This window comes from Ovis canadensis, chromosome 26 (genome assembly GCF_042477335.2).
Source record: "Ovis canadensis isolate MfBH-ARS-UI-01 breed Bighorn chromosome 26, ARS-UI_OviCan_v2, whole genome shotgun sequence".
Lineage (NCBI taxonomy): Eukaryota > Metazoa > Chordata > Mammalia > Artiodactyla > Bovidae > Ovis > Ovis canadensis.
This window is the reverse complement of record NC_091270.1, coordinates 29,601,262-29,627,065: the sequence shown is the minus strand read 5'-3', so window position 1 is coordinate 29,627,065 and position 25,804 is coordinate 29,601,262. Positions and strand designations below refer to the sequence as shown.

The 25,804-nt window shown below is 47.6% G+C and overlaps 1 protein-coding gene across 1 annotated transcript in view; it reads right to left on the bottom strand.

Moving 5' to 3' along the window:
* Nucleotides 1–25,804, bottom strand: part of WWC2 (WW and C2 domain containing 2) — a 148,914-nt gene that overhangs the window by 16,841 nt on the left and 106,269 nt on the right. Inside the window, exons 8-19 of the mRNA XM_069573191.1 lie at nt 25,253–25,326; nt 20,782–21,024; nt 15,949–16,038; nt 14,219–14,841; nt 11,653–11,782; nt 10,581–10,661; nt 10,402–10,488; nt 8,726–8,918; nt 7,333–7,497; nt 4,433–4,554; nt 2,140–2,338; nt 262–426 (exon numbers count right to left, since the gene is read on the bottom strand). Of these exons, the coding sequence (XP_069429292.1) occupies nt 262–426; nt 2,140–2,338; nt 4,433–4,554; nt 7,333–7,497; nt 8,726–8,918; nt 10,402–10,488; nt 10,581–10,661; nt 11,653–11,782; nt 14,219–14,841; nt 15,949–16,038; nt 20,782–21,024; nt 25,253–25,326 (2,172 nt within the window). The remainder of the gene's footprint in view (nt 1–261; nt 427–2,139; nt 2,339–4,432; nt 4,555–7,332; nt 7,498–8,725; nt 8,919–10,401; nt 10,489–10,580; nt 10,662–11,652; nt 11,783–14,218; nt 14,842–15,948; nt 16,039–20,781; nt 21,025–25,252; nt 25,327–25,804) is intronic.

The following is a 25,804-nucleotide window of genomic DNA, read 5'->3' as shown; positions in this document are numbered from 1 at the left end:
ACAGAGCCTTACCCTTCAGACCCGACCCCACAGGCCTCTGATCCCGCAGACCCCTGACCCTGCGACCCCTGACCCCGCATACCCCTGACCCCGTGGACCCGTGACCCCACAGAGCCTTACCCTGCAGACCCCTGACCCCTTAGGCCCCTGACCTCAAAGACGCCTGATCCTGCAGACCCTGAGCCCGAAGACCCCTGACCCCTTAGGCCCCTGACCCCAAAGACTCTTGACCCCTAGGCCCCTGACACCACAGAGCCTTACCCTGCACACGTACTGGCTCCGCTCCCCGGGGGAGAAGGTCTGCGAGCGCACGATCACGCTGCTCCTCACGAAGGGGCGCTGGCGCGCACTCAGACTGCTGCGGTCTTTGGGGCGTACAGCCACGCTGGCACTGCCGGCCTCGTCGGTGTTTGTCTCTTTATCAACCTGGAAGAGAGGTCGGTGATCTGTCAGGGGTGGTGAGACGGGAGCATGGGGTGCTCCTCTCCTGAGTGTGGAAGGATCAGCTTATAAGAGACCCAGGGAGCACCAGGGCCTTTCTCCAGATGCAAAAGCGGTTTTCTATTAGTTTCTGGGAAGTCACCCTCAGTGGGTAGGATCGTATTTGTCCAACAAGGTCACCCATAAATGGAATGGCGGGGCCCCCTCTAATAGGTCAGGCCTAAAACAATGAAGCCTTGGTTCACAGAGGGGTAAATGTGCTTTTACAAAGAGTCTGATTTGGGAGTGCTTCATCATTAAACATTATTCAACCTCATGGTTAGTTTTTTGGCTGAATAAATGATAAAAGTAGTTAAAGATAGGGAGATGGAAATACACTAGTTAAACCTCTGGTTTGCACAGAATACAAATTTATATAGAGAGCCATCGTGGGTCTCCGTGGGGGTGGGGTTCCAGCACACTGAGCTCTGTGGATGCGCAGGGCCCACGGCTGGCCTCCCCATCTGGGGTTCCCCATCATCGCGGTCAGCCACTGGTGGACCACGGTTACTATCTGCAGGTCGCTGAGTCAGATCCGTGGTTGGCTGAATCCACGGATGCAGAAACCATGGACACTGAGGGCCGAATGTACTCATACACATGAAGTTTTCAGTCAAGGTATAGCACTGTTTTTAATCAGAAATTAATTGGAATTTTTAAAACTCCCACATTTGTTGGCACCCTCAAACCTTGAAAATGGTTTCCCCCCTTTGGAGATGGCAGTCTGGTGGTCTCAACATGTCTCTTTGTTGAGTCACTAAGTTGTGTTTGACTCTTGGTGACCTCATGGACTGTAGTCCACCAGGCTGTTCTGTCCATGGGATGACCCAGGCAAGAATCCTGGAGTGGGTTGCCATTTCCTTCTCCTGGAGCTCTCCCTGACCCAGGATCAAACCCTCGTCTCCTGCGTTGCAGGCAGATTCTTTACCACTGCACCACCAGGCAAGCCCCCACATCCATCACTAACCGGCAAAACCACCTGGTTAATGGGCCTGGCAACTGCATGGAATCAGGTCACCTGCCCCTTCCGGACTGGTTTCAGTGAGAATCCCATCTAACCAAAACAGGCTTCACACGCTCACCTCACGTTTGAGACCAAAACAGACTCGTAACATTTATGAAACGTAAAACAGTTAAGCAGGCATCCTGGAGTTTTCCAGGAAATCCTGAAAACGTAAATATTCACAGGACACTCACAGAGAGCTAAACAGCACTGTTTATCTTCTTTTATGAAATTTAAGCAGAGAATGAATATTTGGGGCCCACTTGAAAATGTTCATGAGAAGAGTTGACTCATTGGAAAAGACTGATGCTGGGAGGGATTGCAGGCAGGAGGAAAAGGGGACAACAGAGGATGAGATGGCTGGATGGCATCACCAATTTGATGGACATGAGTTTGAGTGAACTCTGGGAGATGGTGATGGATAGGGAGGCCTGGCGTGCTGCAATTCATGAGGTCGCAAAGAGTCGGACATGACTGAGCGACTGAACTGAACTGAAAATGTTAAGGCATTTATAATGCTTCTTGTGTTTCCACAAACACTCATCTTGATCAGCTCTGGCACAAAAACCCTAACGTGAATTATGCACAGAGACACGCTTGGACTCCGTGGTGCCTCTAGGAGACCGCTTTAGGAGGGGACGGCTGGCCACACTCACCAGGGCCGGTGTTCCTGCAGGGGGCTGACTCCCAAGGTCACTGGCACAGCTGCTTTCTTTCCTACTTGCGTCCTCATTCATCTCGGGCACACTTGGGCATGAGCTTACGTCTTCCACACAGCGACTGCCCTCCGCCGATTTCACTTCGGCCCCTTCCTCGGCCACAGTTTCATCCGAGGCCTCTCTCAGCATGGCCAACCTATGGGTGAAACGGAACACAGCCCCGTTCAGGGTCAGCCAGATGTGCTCTGTGCTCAGTGCTGCTGGGCATGTCAACCCGTCGTCTGGGTCACGAACAGACTCACGCATCACAATACAAGCCAGTTTTCTGGCTGGAACTTTTACTAAAATGCCCCTGAAAAATAAAGTCAACATCTTACTCTCCAGCAGTCTGCAGTAAAGTCACCACATTTCATACCAAAAAGTGAAATTCATGAAACTTGATATAATTCCTGCTGCTGCTACTGCTAAGTCACTTCAGTCCTAAATTATGCTAAATATGCTAAAACATCACATACGAAGTTTAACCCACCATTTAAAAATATTGTCAATATTTTTAGCTACACTATAACTTGGTGTCAGTTGTTCATTTATTACACAATTAGTCAAACCACAGAATAGAGCAACTCTGCTAAGAGTGAATAAAAATATCTATTATCAACTGTGCTCACGGTGTAGCAAAGGTGGAACCCTGGATAGAAGAGTCTTAGCACTCGGATAAGAGAAGACTCTGAATGGTCTGTGATCTTGTCTTTAACAAAAGCCACTACCTGGGCTTGGGTGGCCCTACAAGTCAGGCTCCAGGAAACAAATATGGTTCATATTCTGCATAAACTGATTTGACAGGAGAGCAAAGAGTCTCCGGATGAGGAAGAATATCTCATTCTTTGTTGAGTTTCATGTTCTTGGTATGGGAACACTTTTTCCACTGATAACTAAAGGTCAAGCTTTAGCGATCAGTGACATCCGACAAGTTGGAACAGACTAGTTGTTCAACACCTGGTCATGAAACGAACGTGGGGGAACTAGCAATGAGGACTGCAAGTCATCAGTGCCCGCAGGTTACAGTCTCAGCGTATTTTTAAAAATATTTATTTGTCTGGCTGCGCCAGGTTCCAGTTGCAGCACGTGGGGTTTTCGGTCTTCGTCGCGGCGTGCAGGACCTTCAGCGGCAGCGTGTGGGACCTAGCTCTCTGACCAGGGGTCGAACCTAAGCTCCCTGCGTTGGCAGCATGGGGTCTCAGCCACTGGACCACCAGGAAGACCCTCTAAGTGTATTTTTTCGAAATAGGTATAAAACAAGTTGTACTTTATGTAAGCAAGGTATTTAAAGATACGATGAACCTCATAATCACTCTCATACTTACTTTTTGGGGGGCAGTGCTCTGATTTTTATTCACTATAAAGGACTTTTGGTAAGAACAAGGTATCTCTGTACTTTTTTAGGTCGCTGTAGTAAACTGCTTCTTCCAAATATCCACAGTTTTGTTATTTACACCTTGTTACTCCAAGTTTGTAAAAACTCTTGTATATACACACACATACACACAAATGCTGCAATATATGTATGTAAATGCAAATATATGTTGACAGTAGTTCAAACGTAACAGTGTAACAATACACACAAAATTAGTCCAAATGAATTTACATATGTACTAGAAAAAAACCGACACCGTCACTAAAATATGTTTTTTAGAGAAAACAGTGCAAACTTGGAAATACAGTTCTTTATACGTATGTGTATCTAGACAAACGCTGTAATAACCTTTTTTTCTTTAAAAAAATTAAAAGACCGAGGTATGAAAAACGAGAAGGATATAGTAAAAGAAGGTAAATAGCGGCACAAACAGCAAAGTAACCACTCAGAAGCTGCTTTCTAAAACTCTGGCTTGAACTACCAGCGCCTAAATGGCGCCTCCAGTAGTTTTCAGAAAAAGAGTCTGTGTTTAAATTTACCTATGACTCTGTAGTAAACTATCATGTTTTTCAAAATAGTTTAGACTTTAAACAAACGAACAAGAAAAGCTCAGAAAGTTGTGTCAAAATTACTGAGGTAAGAACAAAGAATCTTGCTCACACGTTAGTAACTTTGCCCACGGTCTCACCATTACTTTTTCAACTCTCTAACACCAAGAAACAGCTTTGCCTGGGGCTACTTCCTGAAGCTGCGTTACTTTCTATTAATTCCAGAACAAGATCTAAACCCATGAAGGTGTCCCTCAAAGTGTCTTCTGAGAAACTAAACACACCCTCTTTGAGATCCCAGGAGCAGAAAGAAATAACTCTTATTTACCAGTCTCCATCTGGACCTCTGGGCTCCTCTTCCTGCCCTGGTTCTTCTTCTTCTTGTGCTAATTCTTGTTCCACGGCCAACAGCTCAGCTGATGTTCTTGCAAGTAAGGCTGACACTGCATCCTGGAGAAGGTACGACGTAGGGCAATTAATACCACAGACTTCAGAAAGGATTTAAAAACTTGTCAGATGGGGACTTGGGCTTCTGGTTGTGGAGGAGAAGGAAGTATGAGACTCCTCTCGCCGAGAACAAATATGAAAGCTGAGCACAAGAAAATGAAAAGCAAAAAACTCCAGTTGTTTCAAAGCAACGAAGAGCAACAAAGGCAGTTGGGACTCAAGTGTGAAGATCCCAGGGAGGAGGGGAATGTAAGGAAATTTAATGCCACTCTTCTTCTTGGGGGTGTGTCTCGATGCCGTGGCGAGGCACACAGGTGATGGGCCATGGTCGCCCGGACTGTGGCAGTGAGGGGAGGATGCAGAGATGAGACAGAGCTGAGGACAAGGCACTCCGCCTGGGAAGATAAACTGTGAAGTGGGCCCAATATTCTGTACAATATTCCTATCGAGACCTTTGCCCCGACTAAGCCACATACGTGCAGAGTGAGAAGGTGAGAAAGTAAAACCAGCTGCCAGGAGGCTGAACGGCAAGCAGACATTTCAGCTGCCTCACGGTCCTAGGGAGAGAATCACGAATTCAGGTCCCTCAAGTGATCCAGGTGAGCTGCCCATGTTGTCATCTGCCTTCCAGAAGGATACTGGATCATCTTTGGAGGAAGCTACCCGCCAGATCCTCTGCACTCCATACATAACATCCAGCACCCCGCTGGAAACAGAACCCTATGACTGAAAGCCAAGAAGAATGACCCGCAAAAGAAGCAGACCCATAGGTGATCCACATACCTAGTTACCTAGAGAAGAAAGTAGAAGTTTTGTAATTAATATGTTCAAGAAAACGGATGAAACAATGGAGAATTGAATTAGAATAAACAGAAAAACACATGAGCACATCTGAATGAAACTGCTGAAAACCAAAGAAAAAGAGGAAATTTTACAAGCAGTGGAAGAAAAAAGGTGTAATACTTTTTAAGAATCAACAATTAGCCTGTCCTCCAGCAGCTGAACAGAATCAATGGAAGCCAGATGACATCAAAACATTTTTTCAATGTGTCCAGAGAAATAATCGCTCACTTAGAATTCTGAATATGCAGGAAAAAGAGTCCTTCACAAATGAAATTGAAAGAATATGCCAACATACCTGTACTAAACGAAACACTAAAGGAAATTCTCCAGGCAGAAGGAGAGTGACCCTAATTGGAAGCACAATAATGCAGAAAGGAAAAGAAAGGCTAAAGGGTATAGGAGGAAACCTGACTAAATGCTGATAAATATCAATAAAACAATGATAATAATGTATTGCAGGATTTAAAATAAACGTAACTAAAATATATCTGGTAATTGCACAAGAAGAGAAAAGAGAATCATGAAGTAAAAAAAAAAGCCTTTAAAAATCTTTGTACCATCTGCAAAAAAGCAAAAAGCATTAATTTAACACAGTTTCTAATAAGTCAAGGATGCATGCTGTAATCATCAGGGAAACAACAAAAAAGAAGACTGTAGTACTAATTAATGATCTGATAGAAAAAAATCTAAGTTTAAAAGTACTTGGTTAATCCAAAAGAAGGGAAAAAAAAAGGACTAAAAGGGAACAAAGAGTAAGATGAAAGGTTCAAAGCCAAATATAACAATAATAGCATTAAGAGTAAATAAATATTTCAATTAAAAGAAGATTTTAAAACTGGATAAGACATCAAAACCAACTAAGTACTGCTTACAAGTGAAACACTTTAAATATAGGAACCCAGAAACATTGAAAGTAAAAGAATAATAAAAGATAAACCATGCAAATGCTAACCAAAAAAAAACTGATATGATTATTAATATCAGACAGTGTTATTAGCAACAGAGGGATATTTTATAATAATAAAAGGGTCAGTTGAACAGAAAGATACAATATGATGCTAAATTTATATTCATCTAATAACCTGGATTCAAAATACATAAAGCAAAGACTAAAAGAACTAAAAGAAGAAACAGTCATCTATAATCGTAAGCTGGAGATGTTACTGTACCTTTAAACAGTGATAACATAAGCAAACTGAAAAATCAGTAAATGCAGAAGATCTGAAAAGCAAAACTAACAAAGGTGACCTGCAGAAAATACATCCTTTTCAAGAGTACAGGGAACTTATACTAAAACTGAACACCTGCTAAGCCATAAAGCAAGTCTCAATATTCTTTACGATAGAATGTATGTAAAAACATGTATTAGATACACCACAATTCAGTCTGCTTTATTCCAGGAATCTGAAACAGATTTAGCATTCAAAAGTCAATCAATGTATAATCCACTACATTGAGAGAATAAAAGAAAACAGCTATGTAATCATCTTAGGAGATACAGTAAAAATGCTTGATAAAATCCAATATCCATGCATAATAAAACCCTTAGCAAACTAGAAAGAGAAGGAAACTTCCTTAATCTGATAGCAAGTATCTATAAACAGCCTCAGAAAAAAATCATTCTAAATGATGCATTCTTAAAAGCCTTCATTTTGAAAAAGCCTAGTATTGTCAACAGAGATAGACAGCTAAGCCAACAGAACAGAAAAGAAAGTTCAGGGACAGGCTAACACACAGAAGTCATCTGACTTAGGATAAAAGTTGGCACTGCGGTGCAGTTAAGGAAAGATATATTTTCAACAAATAATCCTGGGTCAATTGGCTATCACATGGTTTAAAAAAAAAACAACAACGATCCTGACCTCTCCCTCAAAGCCTACACAAAGATTAATTTCAGATGGACTGCAGATCTAAGTGTCTCAGTAAGACTTGACTCACCAAGTCTACGGAATCCACGAGTGGCTGGCTTGGTGGAAATACCGAGTCCTCTGTCTCCTCTTCGCTCTTCTTGCAGGGCGTTTGCTTTGAAGGAAGCAAGTTATACCACAGAGTGAAAATCTCACTGGAAAAGGGTAGGTCGGCCAGGCTGATCTGAGTTCCCGCCTGTGTGAAAGGAAAGGAAAAAAAAAAAGAGAAAGAGAGAAAATGAAATGTTTCAATCCATATTTGCTTCCTCTAACATAATGAAGATTATTGGACAAGCTTGTTTTAGGGGGACAAAAAGATGCCATGCTCATGATACAAAGCATTGGTGGATTTCTTTTTTTAAACCTGGAGATGCCTTATATTTTCAGGTGTGAAAAAAATGCAGTTGACTTTTGAACACCATGAGGGTTAGGGGGGCTGACAGCATTTCCCACTCTGCCGTTGAAAATCCATGTCTAACTTTACAGTTGGCCCCTGTATTCAAGGTTCCACAGCCTCAGATTCAACCAGCCACAGATTATGTAATGTTATGGCACGAATTTAGTAGGAAAAAAAAAAATCTGTGTGTAAGGGGACCTTGAAAGAATCCCAGGGTTGATTTTTTGATTGGTATTACAGCTGACCCTTGAACTACATGCGGTTCAGCTGGAGACCGCATGGCTTCCTGAACACCTGGGCACACCTCTACACACCTGTACCTGAACACCCTGTGCAGCTCTGCTGTGCTGTAATGATGTACACAACGGTGGGTTGAACCCGCTATCAGTGACGTACGAAGTCTTCCGTGCTGGCATGCAAGTGACCCATTGCTCTTAACAGTCACACTGAGGTCTTCCTACCAGCTCTACCCCCATCGCTGGGAGAACGTGCTGAAGTAGGGAACTTTACCCAGCGTCCTGCTTAAATTAAATCTGAACAGTGAACTAGGGGTGGGATGTCCTTTTGATATCTATCCATATTCACAAGCTGCGTGACCTTGAACACATGACCCCTCTAAGGAGTTCCTCATCTGCAAATGTCATCATACCCTTTTCCTAAGACTGTCAAGGGGATGAGTGAGATAATGTATGTAAAGTGCCCAGCACTGGGCTCATATTGGGAATAAATATGCATACTCTACAGTGATGGTCATAACAGAGGCCAAAGTTCTTTATCCAAAGGTTAGAAATAAAGAACTCGATTTTTACAGAGGATCATAATTGCTGAGCAAAATCAGAAAGGTCTGAAATAAAGAGAATGGAAAGCAGAAATTAAGACTTCCGGCAAAAAAATGAAGCCACCGCTGGACTGTGTTGGAGACACTGGGCAGACAGGCAGTAGTTTCGGGGCTGGCAGAACGGCCGCTGGAAAGGGACTCTCGGCACGACCAGCGGTGCCACCTGAGGGTCAAAACGAGAGGTCCTACCAGGCACTCCTCCCTGCGGTGTTTCCCGACGGAGCACAGGTCCACCCTCAGGGTCTTCTGCTGCAGGGCCGTCTGGGAGACGGCCACTCTGAACACATCACCGAACAGCAGGGACTCCGCAGCTGGGTGCACTTTCGTTCGAAACAGACAGCTGACGTCACTTGAGGAGGGAAGCAGAGCAACCCGGAAATACCTGCAAAGAACAAGGATGAAACAGATTCACCGGTTCAATCCTGGCTTCGCAGCTGGTGTGTGGAATGCTCCTCCTGGGGAAGGAGCACGGGGGGACACCGACTTCATCACCAACCCCAGCTCTCGGCCACCACGGTCGTCGTTGTCATACCCAGGAGCTCGGAGGCTCTGTTCCTAACACCCCGGTGCCCGCAGCATCCTGGATCATGCCAGGCAGAGCTTGCCCCCTCCCACCCTGCCCCACCCTGGGGCTGCAGCAAAGGCCCTCGGTAGGGAAGTGAGGGGGACAAGGACCTAGGAGCGGACGGATTTACGTCCCGCCTGCCCATGTCCGGCTGGTTCCACAGTGACCACCATCTGGACCTGGGAAAGTGGGGACACCAAGTAGACACGGGTGACTGTGTCCCAAAGAACACTCATCCTGTGTATTAGACAAGAAATGCTGATGGTCATTCCCTAGGGATGGGACGTCTTGTCCTTCCAGAGGAAAAGAAACACGAAGGAGCGGACAGTTATGACAATTTAAGAGAAATGAATTTTTAAGTTCAAAAAATCACTGCCTAGCATCTCAGAAGTCTCAGATATGATAAACGATTTTATGCTTTGTTAAATTCAGAGGAAGAGTCTGACAAAACAGTACCTTCTACCACCACTTCCAAGTGAGTTTTCTGAGCACATATTACGTGAGGACCCACAGTCTCTATAAACAGCATGAGGTATCTTCTGTTAAATTCCCAGAAACAGAATACCCATTAAATCCCTCCCCACAGCCCCATTTCCAGGCTTTCTAATTCATATTCTAAAGAGCTTCCTTCTCCGATCATGAAAAGTATAAGTTCATGTGAAGAACTGAGGAAGGCCATATTATTTCTGTGTTTTGTATCAACACTGATTACCGGGACTCAGCATGAAAAACCTCGTGGGCCCTGGGCCGCAGCCGTTAAGGCTGCAGGTGTAGAGGGAGAAATCTCTCTGCCTTCCTGTTGCTGTCCTTCAGTCGCTGAATCGTGTCCGACTCCTTGTGATCTCATGGACTGCAGCACGCCAGGCTCCCCTGTCCTCCACTGTGTTCCGGAGTTTGCTCAAACTCATACCCATTGAGTTGGTGATGCCATCCAACCATCTCATCCTCTGTCTCCCCCTTCTCCTTTTGCCTTCAATTAGGAGGGAGAAGTCACTGATAGACTCATCAGCCAGTCATCCCTGAACACTACTGATGGGGACCCCCAACCTCAGCTCTGGGAGGCAGGCTCCTGGGGTGTTGGAACCACCCCCTTAAGCCCCCACCTCGCTGCCCTGTTCTTAAAACCAAAGGAGGGGGTGAGCCCGCATCACTCCCTCTTCGTCTCTATCTAGAGCTCATGAAGGCATGACCAGCCCTGCCGCATCTTTCCCCGTGTCTTCACCTGGATGAACTGCTAGATGTAAAATTCTCTCTCGGGAATTTGAAGTTCTTCAATTTGTTCTCCACCGATTTTACTTACACTTTTGAAGAGTGAGGTATCAGGAAGGCATGCAGATTTCGGAGTTGTGCTACAATCACCATGAAACTCGACCTTTTTGCGTCGTATCTGTAAAGAGAGAAGTGGATGAGATAAGGCAGGGCACAGGCCACTTGCCGGTGCACGGAGGTGAGAAGCCGCCCTTCCGGAGCTGTCCTCACCTCAGCCCGATCTGCACCTGGGCCGTCTCCATGATTGCAGCGTCCTCCTCGCTGTACAGCACGTCCTCGGCCTCACTGGGCCTGCGGGCGGGGCAACGGCAGGCGCGGGTGAACGTTTTGCGAACCGGGAAACGCGGAGCTGTGATTGCTGTCTGCCTGCGTGCGTGCTAAGTCACTTCAGTGGTGTCTGACTCTCTGCGACCCCCATGGACTGTAGCCCACCAGGCTCCTCTGTCCATTGGATTCTCCAGGCAAGAACACTGCAGGGGGTTGCCGTGCCCTCCTCCAGGGGATCTTCCCGACCCAGGGATTGAGCCCATGTCTCTTACATCTCCCTGCATTGGCAGGTGGGTTCTCCACCACTCGTGACACCTGGGAACTGTTTGCCCCTCACCGATTCTGAACAAAAACCTGAACTAACGGCACTCCTGGACTGGCCCGTGGGCCTGACCCCAGTGCAAGCTTGCGCTTTCAAATCTGGCTTCCCCTCGTCGGGAGGACTCTGTACCTGGGCTCCGAGGGGGAGGCCTGCCTGGTGGCTGGCTTTCCCACGGCTCCCCGGGACGTGCCGCACCCCGGACTGGGCTGCCCAAGAGCTGCACACATGAGACGCTCCGTGAGCCAAATGGGCACTGGGCGGCCGCTGTGGCGTGCCCAGCAAATCACGCTTGCGGGATTTCCCTGGGGGTCCAGTGCGCAGGGGACACGGGTGTGACCCCTGGTCTGAGAACTCAGATCAACACGCCTCAGGGAAACGACGCCCTTGCACCACAGCTACATGGAAGTCTGGGCGCCGAAGCTAGAGAAGCCCACAAACCACAGTGGAGATGCCCCGTGCTGCTACCTAGACCTGACACAAAAAAATAAATAGATTTTTTAAAATCGCGTTTATGTCTCTTAAGAGGTTCAGCTGATGAGCACATCAACCTGTTCCTCACTTCCCTGCCAGTGGGATGCTGCCAGCACCTCTGACCTTCTCAGCCCTTCCCCGCTGCAGTGAGTGGACAGAGGGCAGGGCCCTCCCAGCCGGTCACCCACGTGCGTGCAGCAGCCACTCGGGCTGGGTCCTTACTGTTTCACGAACGCTTCGTAGACCCCGCTGTCCCCAGCCACCGACTCATCCGAGACCGCAGCCGACACACAGGCGGTCTTCTCCCCCAGCAGGCGGATTCCTCTTCTTTTTGGTAACGATTTTTCAACATCTAGGGAGACGAGAGTGATAGCAACCATTAATATTTCTTCTTAGGAAAAGTTAAGTCTAACACACGCACGCACGCACGCACGCACGCACGCACACACGCACGCACGCACACACGCACGCACATGGTTTGGTTCTGAGAAACTCAAAATAAAATTTCCACTGAGAATCAAGGATGTTACTATTCAAGTCAACAGAAGCGGATGATTCCAGGCGCTATGACTTACAAAATCCTGGGATGCTCGTTATTTTGGTCATTATTTGGGAAAGAATCTGGTGTTCCCGTCCCGGGATGTTTTAAGGGGAGGGATCAGTGGCACACTGTCTCCTGGGTCCCCTGCCTCCCTCGTCTGGGTGATCACTACAGATGCCACGGTCGGGGATAAGAAGCTGTCTGCCTCCCTCAAGTGTTGGAGAAGTTTCTGTAACAGCTTCTGGCACTCGATGGAAGAAACGTCTCTCCAGTCTCCATCTCCCCAGCTGCTGCTCTAATAGAAGTTAAAGGGGAAACGTCTTTGACTTACAGAATTCCTCACTGGCTAAATACCATTAAAAACTGTGAGTTACTGAATCCTCACTGACTCCCACTTAACTTTTATCTCTGACTCATATTCATGGCTGGGCGTCCTGCGGAGAGCCGGCAGCCTCCTCTGAAGCTGCGCTCCCGTGTAATAAGCTGCAAGCCTATGGTGCGCTTTCATCCTCGGCCAGTGGAGAGCCCGGCAGAGAGCAGGGATCCACACTGGTATGCATTTCGCCCCCCTTCTGAGTCGTGACTTTACATCTTGTTAAGATGTTTAAGTCTTGAGGCTCTAGATTCTGGATTGATTGCTGCCTTTCCCTTTCTATTTCTGGCAGGGGGAAGGCATCTTCCTTGATGATGGAGTGCCTTCTCTCCATCCACCCCTCCTTCAGGAGTGGTGAAGGTGATGACATGATTTATTGATTACCCCCAGGAATAACCACAGCAGCCTGACAGAGAGTGACTGCGGAAGGACTTCGGAGGTGTTCTTGATTTCCGCCATCCAGCAGGGACAGGATGAAATGCTCGGGAACTGGGGTCCTTCAGGCCCAGAGCAGAGGAGAAAGGCACAATACTCACTCTTCTCTCTTCCCTCTTTCTTGCTTTATCTTCCCTTTGTAGATGTCAGTGGTTTGTGGTAGGAACTGGGTTTGGCAGAGTTTGCACTGCTCCGTGTCATAGGGGTGATATTAACTCCCATGAGCGGCACACTGAGGGCCAGGCATGGCTGATGCTCCTGATGCATTATGAGAGCATCAACCTTCCCAGCACCCCACGAAGTAGATACCGTGTTGCCCCCACCTTGCAGGTGAGGAGCTAATGAGCCTGAGAGATGGGGCAATGTGCTCGCTGGAACTGAGGAGCCCCTGAGATGTCAGTGCAGGTCGGGCGGGCTCTGGGGGGTGGCGGGCCCCAGTGCCACACACCGCACGCCTCCCTGGGGGCAGGTGCGAGGCCCTGCAGCAGGTCTCTGCTTTGCTGGAGCCATTCTGTAAACACTGCTTCGGTGCTCCTTTTCTTTGCGGCTAATTATTTCAGTCAACACGTCACTTGCAGCTTTGGCACCTGCCGGGCGAGCAGCACACGAACCACCCAGCATCTCTGTCTGCACCCCGGGCGCTGGAGTCTCTTTCTTATCGTGTTCGGGGCGGGCTCCTCAGACCACAGCTGTGACCACCTGCCAGCCAAGGTGCACGCCATCCCGGGATGTTTACAACCACATCCACTGTATTAAAAGCTCTGGCCTCGCAAAGGCGAGCAATTAAAGCGTAGGAGACTCCCCCTCTGTTTCTGCTTCTCTGAGCTCAGGCAGGAGTGGGAACTCAACCCCATGGCAACTAGCTCTACAGCCAGAAGGTGGCAGGGCGACACTGCAGGCTGGGACCGCTTTCTCCAAATTAACTCTCTGCGGAAAGGGAGAGTCTGGCATGAAACAGAAACTGTATTTATAGAGAATTCCCATAGCAATCTAAACATTGAACCTTGGTACTAATTAGCTGCTATGCTAATTGCCTTGGTTTGAATCTGTTTTAGGCCAACTTTGAAAAAAAAATAAAAAAAGTCCTCTTCCCCACCTCACTATTTCAGAAACAGCCCCTTATCTGGAAGCCTGAAGAATGTTCACAAAGTATGTCCCCAGGCAGCTCAGGACACTGCAGGGTTCCAGACGACAAAATGGACATTTAACGGTTAAATCTATTAAATACGGAAGGCGATTTATATTCGATGAGAAAAAAAAAAAAAAACTGTGCGAGTTATAGCAATAAACGTTCTTTCCCAAATGAAGCCAAAATGAAAAAAGAGCAGCAGAAAGAGAAGGGGGACGTGTACCAATACTTGCTCCCACAGAAAAAGTAACCTCCCCTCATCCCTGAAGATGGTTTGTCGGGGGCAGCTTAGAGCGTGGTCTCTGTGTACCTGCGGGCCCCTCGTACAGTGGCTCCTGAGCACACTCGCCAAGCTCCTTGTTCTCGTCCAGCAGAGACGGGGGCGCTCCTCCCGGGTCAGGGTCCAGCAGCAGCTGATGCTCTCTGAGGCTGATGTCTGCAAAGTGGCCGCTCAGCTCACAGTCCTCGAAGTCAGCAGAGAACTGGTGGAGGGGGCCGTCGTGGGGAGACATGGGGAATGCGCCTTCCAAGACCAACGGGGAGCCGGGCGGGGACAGGGAAGACAGGGAGGACCTCGAGGACAGGGACGTTACGGACTTGGGGGCCTCTGCCAGGGGGGTGGGGTGGCCTGGGGCTGTGGCCGCCGCCCCCCCGGGGCCGCTCTGGCCAGGCTGGCTGGGGGACTTGGCCACCTCGTGTTCGTGGATGGTGGTGATGGGGCCGGAAGGCATGTAGCCGCCTTTCTCCTGCAGGAGGAAGTCCAGTTTGTACTGATAATCCGCGTCCAGCTGGTCGCCCTGGCTGGTGTAGTAGAGCTCGCTGGAGCTGAGGGAGTTGAGTGACCCTCTGCTGGATGTGTTCAGGGACCCCCGGCTGGAGGCCAGGGAGCCCAGGCTGCTCCCAGAGGACACGGACAGCGTGCTGGCGGAGAGGCTGGGAGAGGAAGGCGCACAGTGAGAGCCTGGACGTGGGCTTCCCTGGCGGCTCAGCGGCAGAGACCCCGCATGCTGAGCAGCCGTGCAGCCTGTGCACCACAGCTGCTGAGCCTGGGAGCTGCAGCTACGGACGCCCGAGCACCCTGGAGCCTGTGCTCAGCGACAAGAGACGCCACTGCCACAAGCAGCCCAAGCACAGCAGCTAGAGGGGCCCCTGCTCGGCACAGCTGGAGAAAAGCCCGTTCAGCGACGGAAAACCAGCGCAGCCAAAATAAATAAGTAAGACCAAACAGAAACAAAGCAAGAAGCTGCGATGATGTGGATGGAAGCCCTTGCTGGCTCCTTCGGCAGAGAGGGAAGGAACCCAGTGATGTCAAAGATCAAGGTCAGCGACCGGGGAAAGGGCACCTGCAGCCACGCCACACGTTTCCATGCCCAGTCTCAAACATTTCCAACCCGGCTCTCAAAAGATTCTCTAAGGAGCAATCCTACCTTACCAAAAATCATCCTCCTTGTGTAAAAGTTTACAAAAAATTTAAAAAGGGATCAAACATCTACTGATAAATCTATCCGCATAAATATCCAGAAGCAACTGTGCAACTAAAGATATATAAAAGTGTGTGTGTGGAGGTAAACAGCATGAAGGGTTACTGCTGTGACTTTACTTAAAGAACGAAATCTTTTATTGTGAGAGAGGAAAAAGCCAGCTTCTAAAGACAAAGGCCGCTAGGCTCACTCCCCTTCTTCCTCTTTCTGTGTATATTTTGGAAGTGAATGTGTGGCTATTTTAGGGCAAATCTCCCTTTTTAAAAGAAGGGATGATGTGGAGAAATGTGTTATTTTCCTAAGTATGTCCTGGTCATTAAAATATATCTTCTTCCCAACACACTGCAAACAGCTTCCAAATAGGACCCTGGGGTTCATGAAAGCAAACAAACAAATCTCTCCAACTTTAAATCTGGTCATTCAGGTTTTAACCGTACTAGTGCAACTATTTTCTTACTTTTAAGTCATCAAAAATAAAGAGGAGGTAATTGAAGCAGAATTGCAACATGCCTGAAGGTAGCCAAGAAAAATTTTCCCTTCAGGAACAAAACAGACTTACTTTTTAAGTTGTGAATGCAAATATGTAGTTAATTTAGTAGTTTCTTCAAGTTTCTGTAGCAGCTCTTTCCTTCGCTCTTCCAATTTCAATCTAGACAAAAAAAAAAAAGGAGATAAATAAATTTATTTTCAACATAACGAAAATAAGCATAGAAACTGAAGGGAGAATAAAAAGATTCTTATTATTTTCCCTTGTGAAATCCAAATGAACTCAACACAGAGAAAACAGAACCACCCATCAGAAGGAAAGTGGTCAGAGCCATCCGCAGCCACTGGGCGAAGGTGGAGGGATGTCCACATGGCCAGTGTTACTAGACCTTGCAGAGTTCTGGTATTCTAAAATTTTCTTAAATGAGTAAAAAAACCTCACACTCACAAATTAGGGAAAGACAGTGGGGAGGAAAAGAAAACAAAGGAGATGAGCGAAGATTAAGGATCCTTCTGCAGGCTCGTGACTTCCGCTTCCGTTACTAAAACATCTGACAACAATAACAGGAATTAGGAAATAACAGGAATTAGGAAAGATCATCTGAGCATGGAATTTGGTAAGGACTGCTCCGAAATCACATTCAGTGACAAGAATTCCAATCTCATTTTGATGAGAATTCTGGCGATTAAGAAACAAATTAGTCCAGTGTCCATATTGCCAATGTGAGCTAATCTTGGCTTAACCCTTTGAGCAAGCAAAAGACATAAAAGTGATTTCCATTAACAGCACCTCTCATCACCTGCGACTGGATTTTCATGAAATTTAATCCACATTCAGCTGAACAAGTGTTTATGAGATTGAAAAAAAATCCAAGTATTATGGAACTGTGTACTTGAGTAAGCCATTTTAAAAATACATCAAGCATACTGTCTACATCAGGGTCTTTAGACATCATTGAAAAGAGCAGAAGGAGACCCAGGAAACCACCACAATTTCGGTTCTGGAGTGGGCTGCTTACTGGCGTGTGCTTATGGTAAGTCACCTAACTGTGGCTCCTGACTTCCTCATCTGTAAAATGGTGATTATAATCCTGCCGTGTCCACCTGCTAAGGCTGTGCAAGAGATCAAACAGAGCCAGCCACGTGCGTGAAAGAACTCCGCAGACATCAAAACCAATCTCCCGTGTTCAGAGTCTCAGCACACCCCGCAAGGTGCCAATACAAAAATTAGCTACTTTTCTTTGCAGAGAAAGAAAAATTCCCTAATTTTTCAACCTCTTTGAAATCCTATGTACGTTTTAGGCAGCGAGGAAACATGCCCATATTTTATTTATAGATATCTATCCTTTGATGTGCCACCAACACAATTTCACTCTGTGTTAAAATAAAAAAAAAAAGTAACTCTTGTCATTCTGTTTAGTACTTCAAAGGGTGATAAATTCTTAATTCACAGCTTTCACAGGTGTATTTTGAAAAGGAGTACGGTCCCTTTTTTTAAAAAAAAATCTCTTAAATATAAACAAAAACAAGGAAAAATATTAATTCAAAGTAGATGAACTGAATTAGAAGGTACACAAGGTCTGGAGAAAGTCCTTCAATCCACCTGATACAGAAGCAGTACTTTTGAGGTAAGTTTTAAAACTGTCACATATACACAAAGGTGTTCTGGTGTGTTAAAAAGAGAGACATTACTTTGCCAACAAAGGTCCATCTAGTCAAAGATATGGTTTTTCTAGTAGTCATGTTTGGATGTGAGAGTTGGACTATAAAGAAAGCTGAGCACTGAAGAATTGATGCTTTTGAACTGTGGTGTTGGAAGACTCTTGAGAGTCCCTCGGGCTGCAAGGAGATCCAGCCAGTCCATCCTAAAGGAAATCAGTCCTGAATATTCATCGGAAGGACTGATGTTGAAGCTGAAACTCCAATCCTTTGGCCATCTAATGCGAAGAGCTGACTCTTTTGAAAAGACCCTGATGCTGGGAAAGACTGAAGGCGGGAGAAGGGGATGACAGAGAATGAGATGGTCGGATGGCATCACCGACTCAATGGACATAAGTCTGGGTAAACTCCAGGAGTTGGTGATGGGACAGGGAGGCCCGGCATGCTGCAGTCCATGGGGTCACAGAGTCGGATACGACTGAGTGACTGAACTGAACTGAGAGGCTTCAATGTGACTGTGTTTCATGCTGCAATTTAAATTCAAAGCTTTGTGTCCTAGTCAGTCATACTTGATGGTCCCTGTGTCCTCCCCTGATGATGGCTCAGGTGCTGCTCTTCTGGACCCTTTCTGGTTCCCTTGAACCCCCGAGGCCTGGCCTGTGTCCTGCCACTGTACCCTAAGCTCCTGGAGGGCAGGCCCCAGCTCTTTCTCCCCATTCCACCCAGGGTGCCTGGAGAGCCCGGGACCCCCTCCCCAGACCCCGTCCAGCAGGTGTCTAGGTAACAGGTCACTGGGAGAAGCTTAACGAAGGCAGGAGTCACAGAAGCCCCACCAGGTGGGTGCGGCTGTCACTGTCCTTGGTCAAGCGCCCCACCTCCTGTCTTTGATGGAGTCAGAGCCTCTTCCGGTGGGAGCTGGTTCCTGGTCTCCTTCCTGGAAAATGACCTCTCCCCCTTCCTCTGTGGTAGGGCCCAAGTTGCTCAGACGTCAGCTTGTCTCCCCTCACCCTTCTCCAGCCCCGGCTGGTGGTCCTCCTGAGCGAGAAGGATCTCTTCCATCTGGCCCTGAAGGAGCCCTCCCACGGTCCCACGGCTCCACACCACAGCTCATCATACCCCTCACCTCTGCCCCAGTGTCCCCAGGGGGAAGGCGCACATCATCTACAGAAGGAACAAGTTCCTTTTCCATTTAAAAAACCCCCAAAACAAAAATACATTCATACCCCCTCCCACTTGTTACAATTTTTTTTTTCAGTGAGTGAAGTGAAAGTCGCTCAGTCATATCTGACTCTTTGTGACCCCATGGACGGTATAGCCCATGGAATTCTCCAGGCCAGAATACTGCAGTGGGTAGCCATTCTCTTCTTCAGGGATCAAACCCAGGTCTCCCACATTGCAGGTGGATTCTGTACCAGCTGAGCCACAAGGGAAGCCCTTTTTTTCAGAACCAGTGGCAAAAATATTCATATAATTAAGAAAGAATGAAGACATCTTGGCAAGACGTAAGGCAAAACCTCTAGCAATGTTAAGATCTTATCAGCTGTAGGAAAGCTCAGGGTTTAAGGAATTTCAGTAACTGTAAGGAAAGGACAGGCAGATGCGTAGGAAGGCTTTTTTCGCTGGAGAGCCGTTTCTCTTTGCGGGAGATGGGTCACACGGGAGCATTACTCCGCCGGATGCGCCTTACGACCACTAGGGGGCGAGCTTGATCTCCTTGGTCCTGAGAGTCAGTGACCCCTCAAGGACTGGGGCTGGGGGATTCTAGGGGCTCACCCGCCGGCTGAAAATTCATGTGAGTTCTGTGGGCTCCTGCAGAGACCACAAGTCAGTAACGACCCAGAATCTCACCTGAGAATCTCTTAAATCTTGAAATTTAAGAGACACAGACACAGACGCTCAAGAGCATCAAGGTAATTCAGGGAAACAACTGAAGTCTGCCTTCTGACCCTTACATTTTTTCCTTTTGGTCTTGCTCAGATGGATCCCTACCTGGCCAGCCCGGCTCACACCTGCCTGCGGGCTGAGCCTGCAGCTCACAAGACTAGAGATGTCAGCGCGGGAGGGGAGGAGATGCGGGGGAGTGACGACAAGTGTTTAAGACAGTGAAAGGCCGTCATCTGTAAAGGGTCCCCTTGGATATTTTCTCACTCCTGAAAGCTGTGACGCTGCAGCCACCAGTCGTCGCCGTCAGCACCTTAACTCACGGAGGCCAACGCTCCCCACACAGTCACGGTCAGACAGGTGCCCATGCTAATGCGTGACCAGGAATGTCAGAGGTGCTTTTCCCTGCCCACCACCCTCACCTTCTCCAGCACTCTACTTCTCAAATGCTTTGGTATTATGTCAGCACACAACTTTAAACACGTATAGAGGACAAGGCATGCAAGAAGCTAAGAAGTTTAAAAAAAAAAAAAGGGAAAACCAAAAGTGACTGGATTATGGCTGGGGATTTTAAACTTACTTCCAGGTCACCTGAAAATATGCAAATGTGAGTTTCTTGCCCTTCATTCTGCTCCTTACCTGTGGGCCTAAATGATGGGTGCGGGGTGGGGTTCTAAAGGGCTGCTTGGCCTATGGTTGAGACAGGGAAACAGGTCTGGGCATCTGTCAGCGCAGCCTGGACCCCGGGGGGTGATGGCCTCATGGCGAACCTGCACACACAGGTCCCCCGGCCTGAGAGTGCAGCTGATCCATTTACAAAACTGCATTTTTTTTTTTTTTAGATCAAATGATCAATTTATACCTTCCCACAGGAAGATCTAAAAATGGCTTAAAGTATTTTCCTTTCTATTTTCCACCTGCTTCAGATGAGTGTTTCAACTGACAAAGTCCAAGCGAACGTCTTGTGACCTGGTGAAATATCAAAGGGAGCAAGACGCCTTTTCCTTGTGAACTGAAAAGCAATCAACTTTTGCATTCTTGTGAGCAATAAAGCCCAGAGTAGGAAGCTTTGCGCTGCTCTAACAGTCCAGATAATCTCTCTTATCAGAGTGCGATAGTTTACAGCCACTGTTATCAGACTGCATTCCTGGTTTTCTGTCAACATTCCTTACTTATTCAACATCTGTCTCAGGCATTTTCACGTTCTCAACAATCACGGAGGAGCCACGGGGCCCAAGGAGAGTGTGCTTTACTGCTCTATGTGGGGGGGATGTCCTTTCGTGCTGGCTCTCGGTCCACCAAGGGCAGGTGCATTTGAGATTTCCGGACCATGGAGGAGGGCCCGGAGCCCTGGGCGGGAACGCACCTCTCGGCCAGGGCCCGGCTGGGCGCGCCCCTCACGGCCAGCAGCTCCTCCTCCAGCCGCTGCCTCTCGGCCTCCAGGCTCTCCAGCTCGTCCTGCGTGCGCCTCTGCGGGGTGACGAACTGCAGCTCCTTTAGAAGCTCTTCCTTCTCGTGGATCAACATCAGTTTCTCCTTCTCTATGTCCAGCGTCCCAGGCCACGCCTCGCTGTCCAGCTTTGACAGTTCAATTTTCAGGTTGGCCATACTGAAATAAAACCTAGAGTCAGTATCTTCTAAGAACCTATAATGGAGAATAATCTGAAAAATAATATGGTGGTGGTTTAGACGCTAAGGTGCGTCTGACTCTTTTTCGACCCCATAGACGGTAGCCCACCAGGCCCCTCCATCAATGGGATTCTCCAGGCAAGAATACTGGAGTGGGTTCCCTTCTCCAGGGGATCTTCCCAACCTAGGGATCGAACCCATGCCCATGCATTGCAGGCAGATTCTTTACCATCTGAGCCACTGGGGAAGGCCCCCACCCCCACAATAATATATGTGTATATGTATAACTGATTCACCTTGCTGTGCACCTGAAGCATTGTGAGTCAACTGTACTTCTATAAAATATATATTATGAAAATAAAATAAAATAAAATGGTCGTGCACATTCTAAGAAGTCCCAAGGAGGGGGAAACACTAGGCAGGCTGAGTTTGGGGTTGACCCCCAGGGGCAGCTATGACAGGGAGGAGAGGGTGAGAGGCTGACCGAACCGCAGCCCCTAGTCGGGTCCCCAAGCTGACGCTACACTTCTCATCCGCCTCACCCTCCCCACCTTTAGAATCCAGGTTATCACACCAACTACCTGAAAAGAAGGATGAAGGTCAAACTATACAGATGCTTAAGAAGCAGAGGACCAGTCAGTCCTGATGCGTGGAGGAACACCTGAGGACTGTTAAAAAAAACAAACCAGCAACTCTGGTGAGTGACGCCTGAAGGGCTGTCATGCTGGCTCCGTTCCTCTGGGTCGAGATGCTGAACCCGGCTACGCTGGCAGCAACTGAAGAGCAGCCAGTTGGGGGAGGGGAGAAGACAGGGCTGGGCCACCCGGAACCACAACCAAGGCAGCCCCTCAAGGTCCCAGTGCCGCCGGGCTGGGCCTCCTCCAGCCATGTCCTTCGACGCGCACAGGGAGCTCGCTTCCCGCTCCGGGGCCTGGGTGGAGTCTACACCACGCGCCGCGCGCTCCCCGAGCCGGCCCTGCAGATGCCGCCTCGACCTGGTCTTGCTCTGCACGAGGCATCCAGCACAGGTGGCACCGGGGTGGCGGCAGGAAGGGGCAACGGAGAACACAGCCAAGGGACTCCTCCCCAGCTTCATGGTTTTGCTGACCCCACTCCTCACCGCGTCTAGAGCTTTGTATTCAACCATCAAGTCAACTCCGGATTTAACCAGAAGGACCACCCGAATCCAATAACTTGGTCTGGGGCACCATGAGGACTGTCGGGACTGTTCACTAGAGGAACGGCACTTGGCTGTTTTGACCACAAGCACAAGATCAAGACAAATTATGGGGAGTCCCCTGGTGGTCCAGTGGCTAAGCCCCTCACTCCCAACTCTGGGGGCCCTGGGTTCAAATCCTAGTCAGGGAACCAGACTCCACATGTCACAGCTAAGAGTTTGCAAGCTACAACTAAGATTTGGGGCAGTGAAACAAATAGATAAATAAATATCTTTCAAAAAGATAACTATGAACACAGCTGATATTGGCATTGCTGGTAAGTCACTTCAGTCGTGTCCGACTCTGTGCGACCCCATAGACAGCAGCCCATAGACAGCAGGCTCCCCCGTCCCTGGGATTCTCCAGGTAAGAACACTGGACTGGGTTGCCATTTCCTTCTCCGATGCATGAAAGTGAAAGGTGAAAGTGAAGTCGCTCAGTCTTGTCCGACCCTCAGCGACCCCATGGACTGCAGCCCACCAGGCTCCTCCATCCCCGGGATTCTCCAGGCAAGAGTACTGGATATTGGCATTAGGAACCCTATATTCCTACTTCAAAATGTTGGATGATTACTCTGGTATTATCACAGCACATAGCAGAAGATGATGAAGGCAGAAAAGGGGGCACCTGCCCCCTCCTTTTAGATGGAGGAAGTTGTAGAGGAGAAGAAAAAGTTGACTGAAAAATGTTATCAGGACCAAGAGGGAGGCAGCTCCACATTCTGGTGCCTTGAGTTTCCTGTTTGAGTTAAAAAGAAAGTTGCCACCTTAAACTATGCTGTGTGTATAATGTACTTGTGATTTTCACCTGTCGTCTGCACTTATGATAGATGTAACATCAGCTATTCTTCAGCTTTAACCACAAAACTGTAAACAACTGTCTCAACGTACTGGAAAATTAATCATCAAAATGCTAAATAAGCATGATATTATTGGCTTCATTAAGCATGTAAAACAAAGGCTGCAGGAGAAAACAGGTTTCCGAGAAACACAACCCAAACACAAGTAAACACAAAATTCTTTACTTATTCAGAATTAAGGAAGAAAAAGCACTTTCAACACATGCAGAAACCCCCGAGACGTACCATCTCCTCAGAATCACTAGTAACTAAAGCAAAACCTCAAATGGTAACAAAGAGCAATGTAACCGAATGGGAAAGAACCAACATCTTAAGTCTTGATGGGACTGAATTAAACAACTGAACCGTGAGCAATGATGTAGTGAAAGAAAGAACAGCACCTGTTGCTTGTGGGATTGGGCATTAGGTAGGTCTTGAATTTGATTTGGAAAGAGTGCGCTAAATCTGAGCAAGAAACTGTGATGCTTTCTTGGAACACCTAGAAGACAAGTGCTGTTTAAGCTCCAGATGGAGCCAGCGTCCAGCAGAAGCTCAAGCTGGCCCAAGGGAAGTCGAGTCAAACCCCAAGGACGAAGGCGGATGAGGCTCGCCTTCCCAAGATTAATTCTGAGTTACGGCCATTCTCCTTCGGAAAGCCAGACACTGATCCTGGCTTTGTTTATGTCAGAGCCAAGGAGTTCTGGCGGCTCGGGGGCTGGTGTGCTCATAGCTGGAGCGACCCGAACAGGCTCCCAGGTCCCCAGGCCGCAACAGCACAAAGGAGCCCTCAGTCCCGGTCGAGGGGAACCGCTAGTGCCGGACGTTAGAAGCAGACAACGCGGTGCATGACGCTTTTCCTACCCTCAAGAAATTTACAGTCCACCTGGGAAACTTTACAGGCATTAAAATTAGCCGGGTATAATTCTGCTCAGAGAGGCGAAGTGACTTGCTCAAGCTCACGGTGGTTAATAATTTGTGGAACAAAGCTTACGGTTCTTTCAGTAAATCAAAGAGCCAAGTAATATTAGTAACAGAGGCTACGCAGAGGTAAATATTGGATTGAGGCAGATCAAATAATGGCATTGTTAAAGCCAGACAACCTCTAAGAAATCTGGCCAATGACTATTTTAAAAAAAATTTTTAAGATTTATTTATTTATTTTTGATGTGGAATGTTTTAAAAACCTTTATTGAATCTGTTACAATACTGCTTCTGTTTTATGCTTTGGGTTTGTTTTTTTTTTTCGGCTACGAGGTCGATGGGATTCCCAGCTTCCCACCCCCTGCATTGGAAGACGAAGTCTTAACTACTGGACTGCCAAAGAAGTCCCTAGCCAATGACTTTTAAATTCTCATCATCACCAGCATTAACAGATGGACTTCAATATCCACCTACTGGGCTGCCTTGCAGTGGGAAACCACATACTTTCTCAACTGAGCAGCTCATGCTTCTGATAACACGGGCCTGTGCCCCCAGTGCCTTCCTAGACAATGGAACAGTAGAACCCGCACACTCTTAAAAGCAAAATTATGAAGGGTTTTGGTGTGACCCTCTCTCTCAGAACAAGCACAGTTCCTACGTTATGAAAACCTGCTCAGTCTGTCACCAACTTGAGGACAGAGGAGTCTCCCAGACACTCTCTGGAGGCACAGGTGAGAGAAAGGCAGTGAGGCTGTGCTGAAGAAGAGTGGAGAGAATAAAGGAGGGACCACCCCAAAACTGAGCGACACCCAGACATCCCCCAGGACACCAGTGGGGGGCTTCCCTCTGACACCGAGGAAGGTGCTGGAAGCTGTTTACCTTCAACTCCGAGCTGCTACCAAGCCCAGCACCCGAGTCTCTGCAGCACTGTCTGGGGAACCAACTTCCTCACTTTAAATTGTGAGTAGGTACCGTACAGCCTTAAAGCTTCTTCCTTCCAGAAAGAAGGGGACAGTTCCATTCCTGCCCTTCTCACGAATTCTCCTTGTTCTTTGGCTTTGGGTGGGGTGGGGGAGACCCCACAACATTTATATTCCAAGATCTGAAGGGTGATCTCAGTAAAACACGCTTGGCGAGTGCCCAGCAGATGTCACCACAGGAATAAAGACGAACTCTGGAAAACGCCGGGGAGCCCACTGACCCCTGACTGCCACACAGTGCCCTGCTCTTACCTTCTTTTCGCTTCTTCATACTGGAGGCTCAGCCTGACCTTTTCAGCTAAATTTGATCTACTTCTCACTCCGATCTAGTTAAAAAAAACAAAAGGGGAAAAAGTCAATTAACTCTGCTAATGAATGAAGTAAAACTGCTTTTGTTTCTAGGAAGTACGAGTAATTGAAAAGCTAAAGAAGATAGTTTTGAAATTGGGAACACCAGTTTGCAAAGGCACTTACTTTCGCGTCTCAGTGGGGACAAAACATTTCTTTTTAATTCAAGCTTGTTGAATTTTTTTCAAAGACTTTAACATCCTTTTCTCTACACATTATAATCAGGATTTAAAAAAAAATCAGGTAAATGCTTCTGGTGTCTAAAAGTTTATGAAGGGCGTACAGGTCAATAAAATTTATGAACTGGAACTAATTTCCTTGTCTCTGTGAGCCAAAATTTCCATCATTTAACTTCCAAACGCATAAACATAAATTACTTCAAAACTTAATTTTTCAAACAGGTAAGCCCTACTGTTGATCTCTATCTGCTCTACTTTCATAGCACAGAATTCAAAG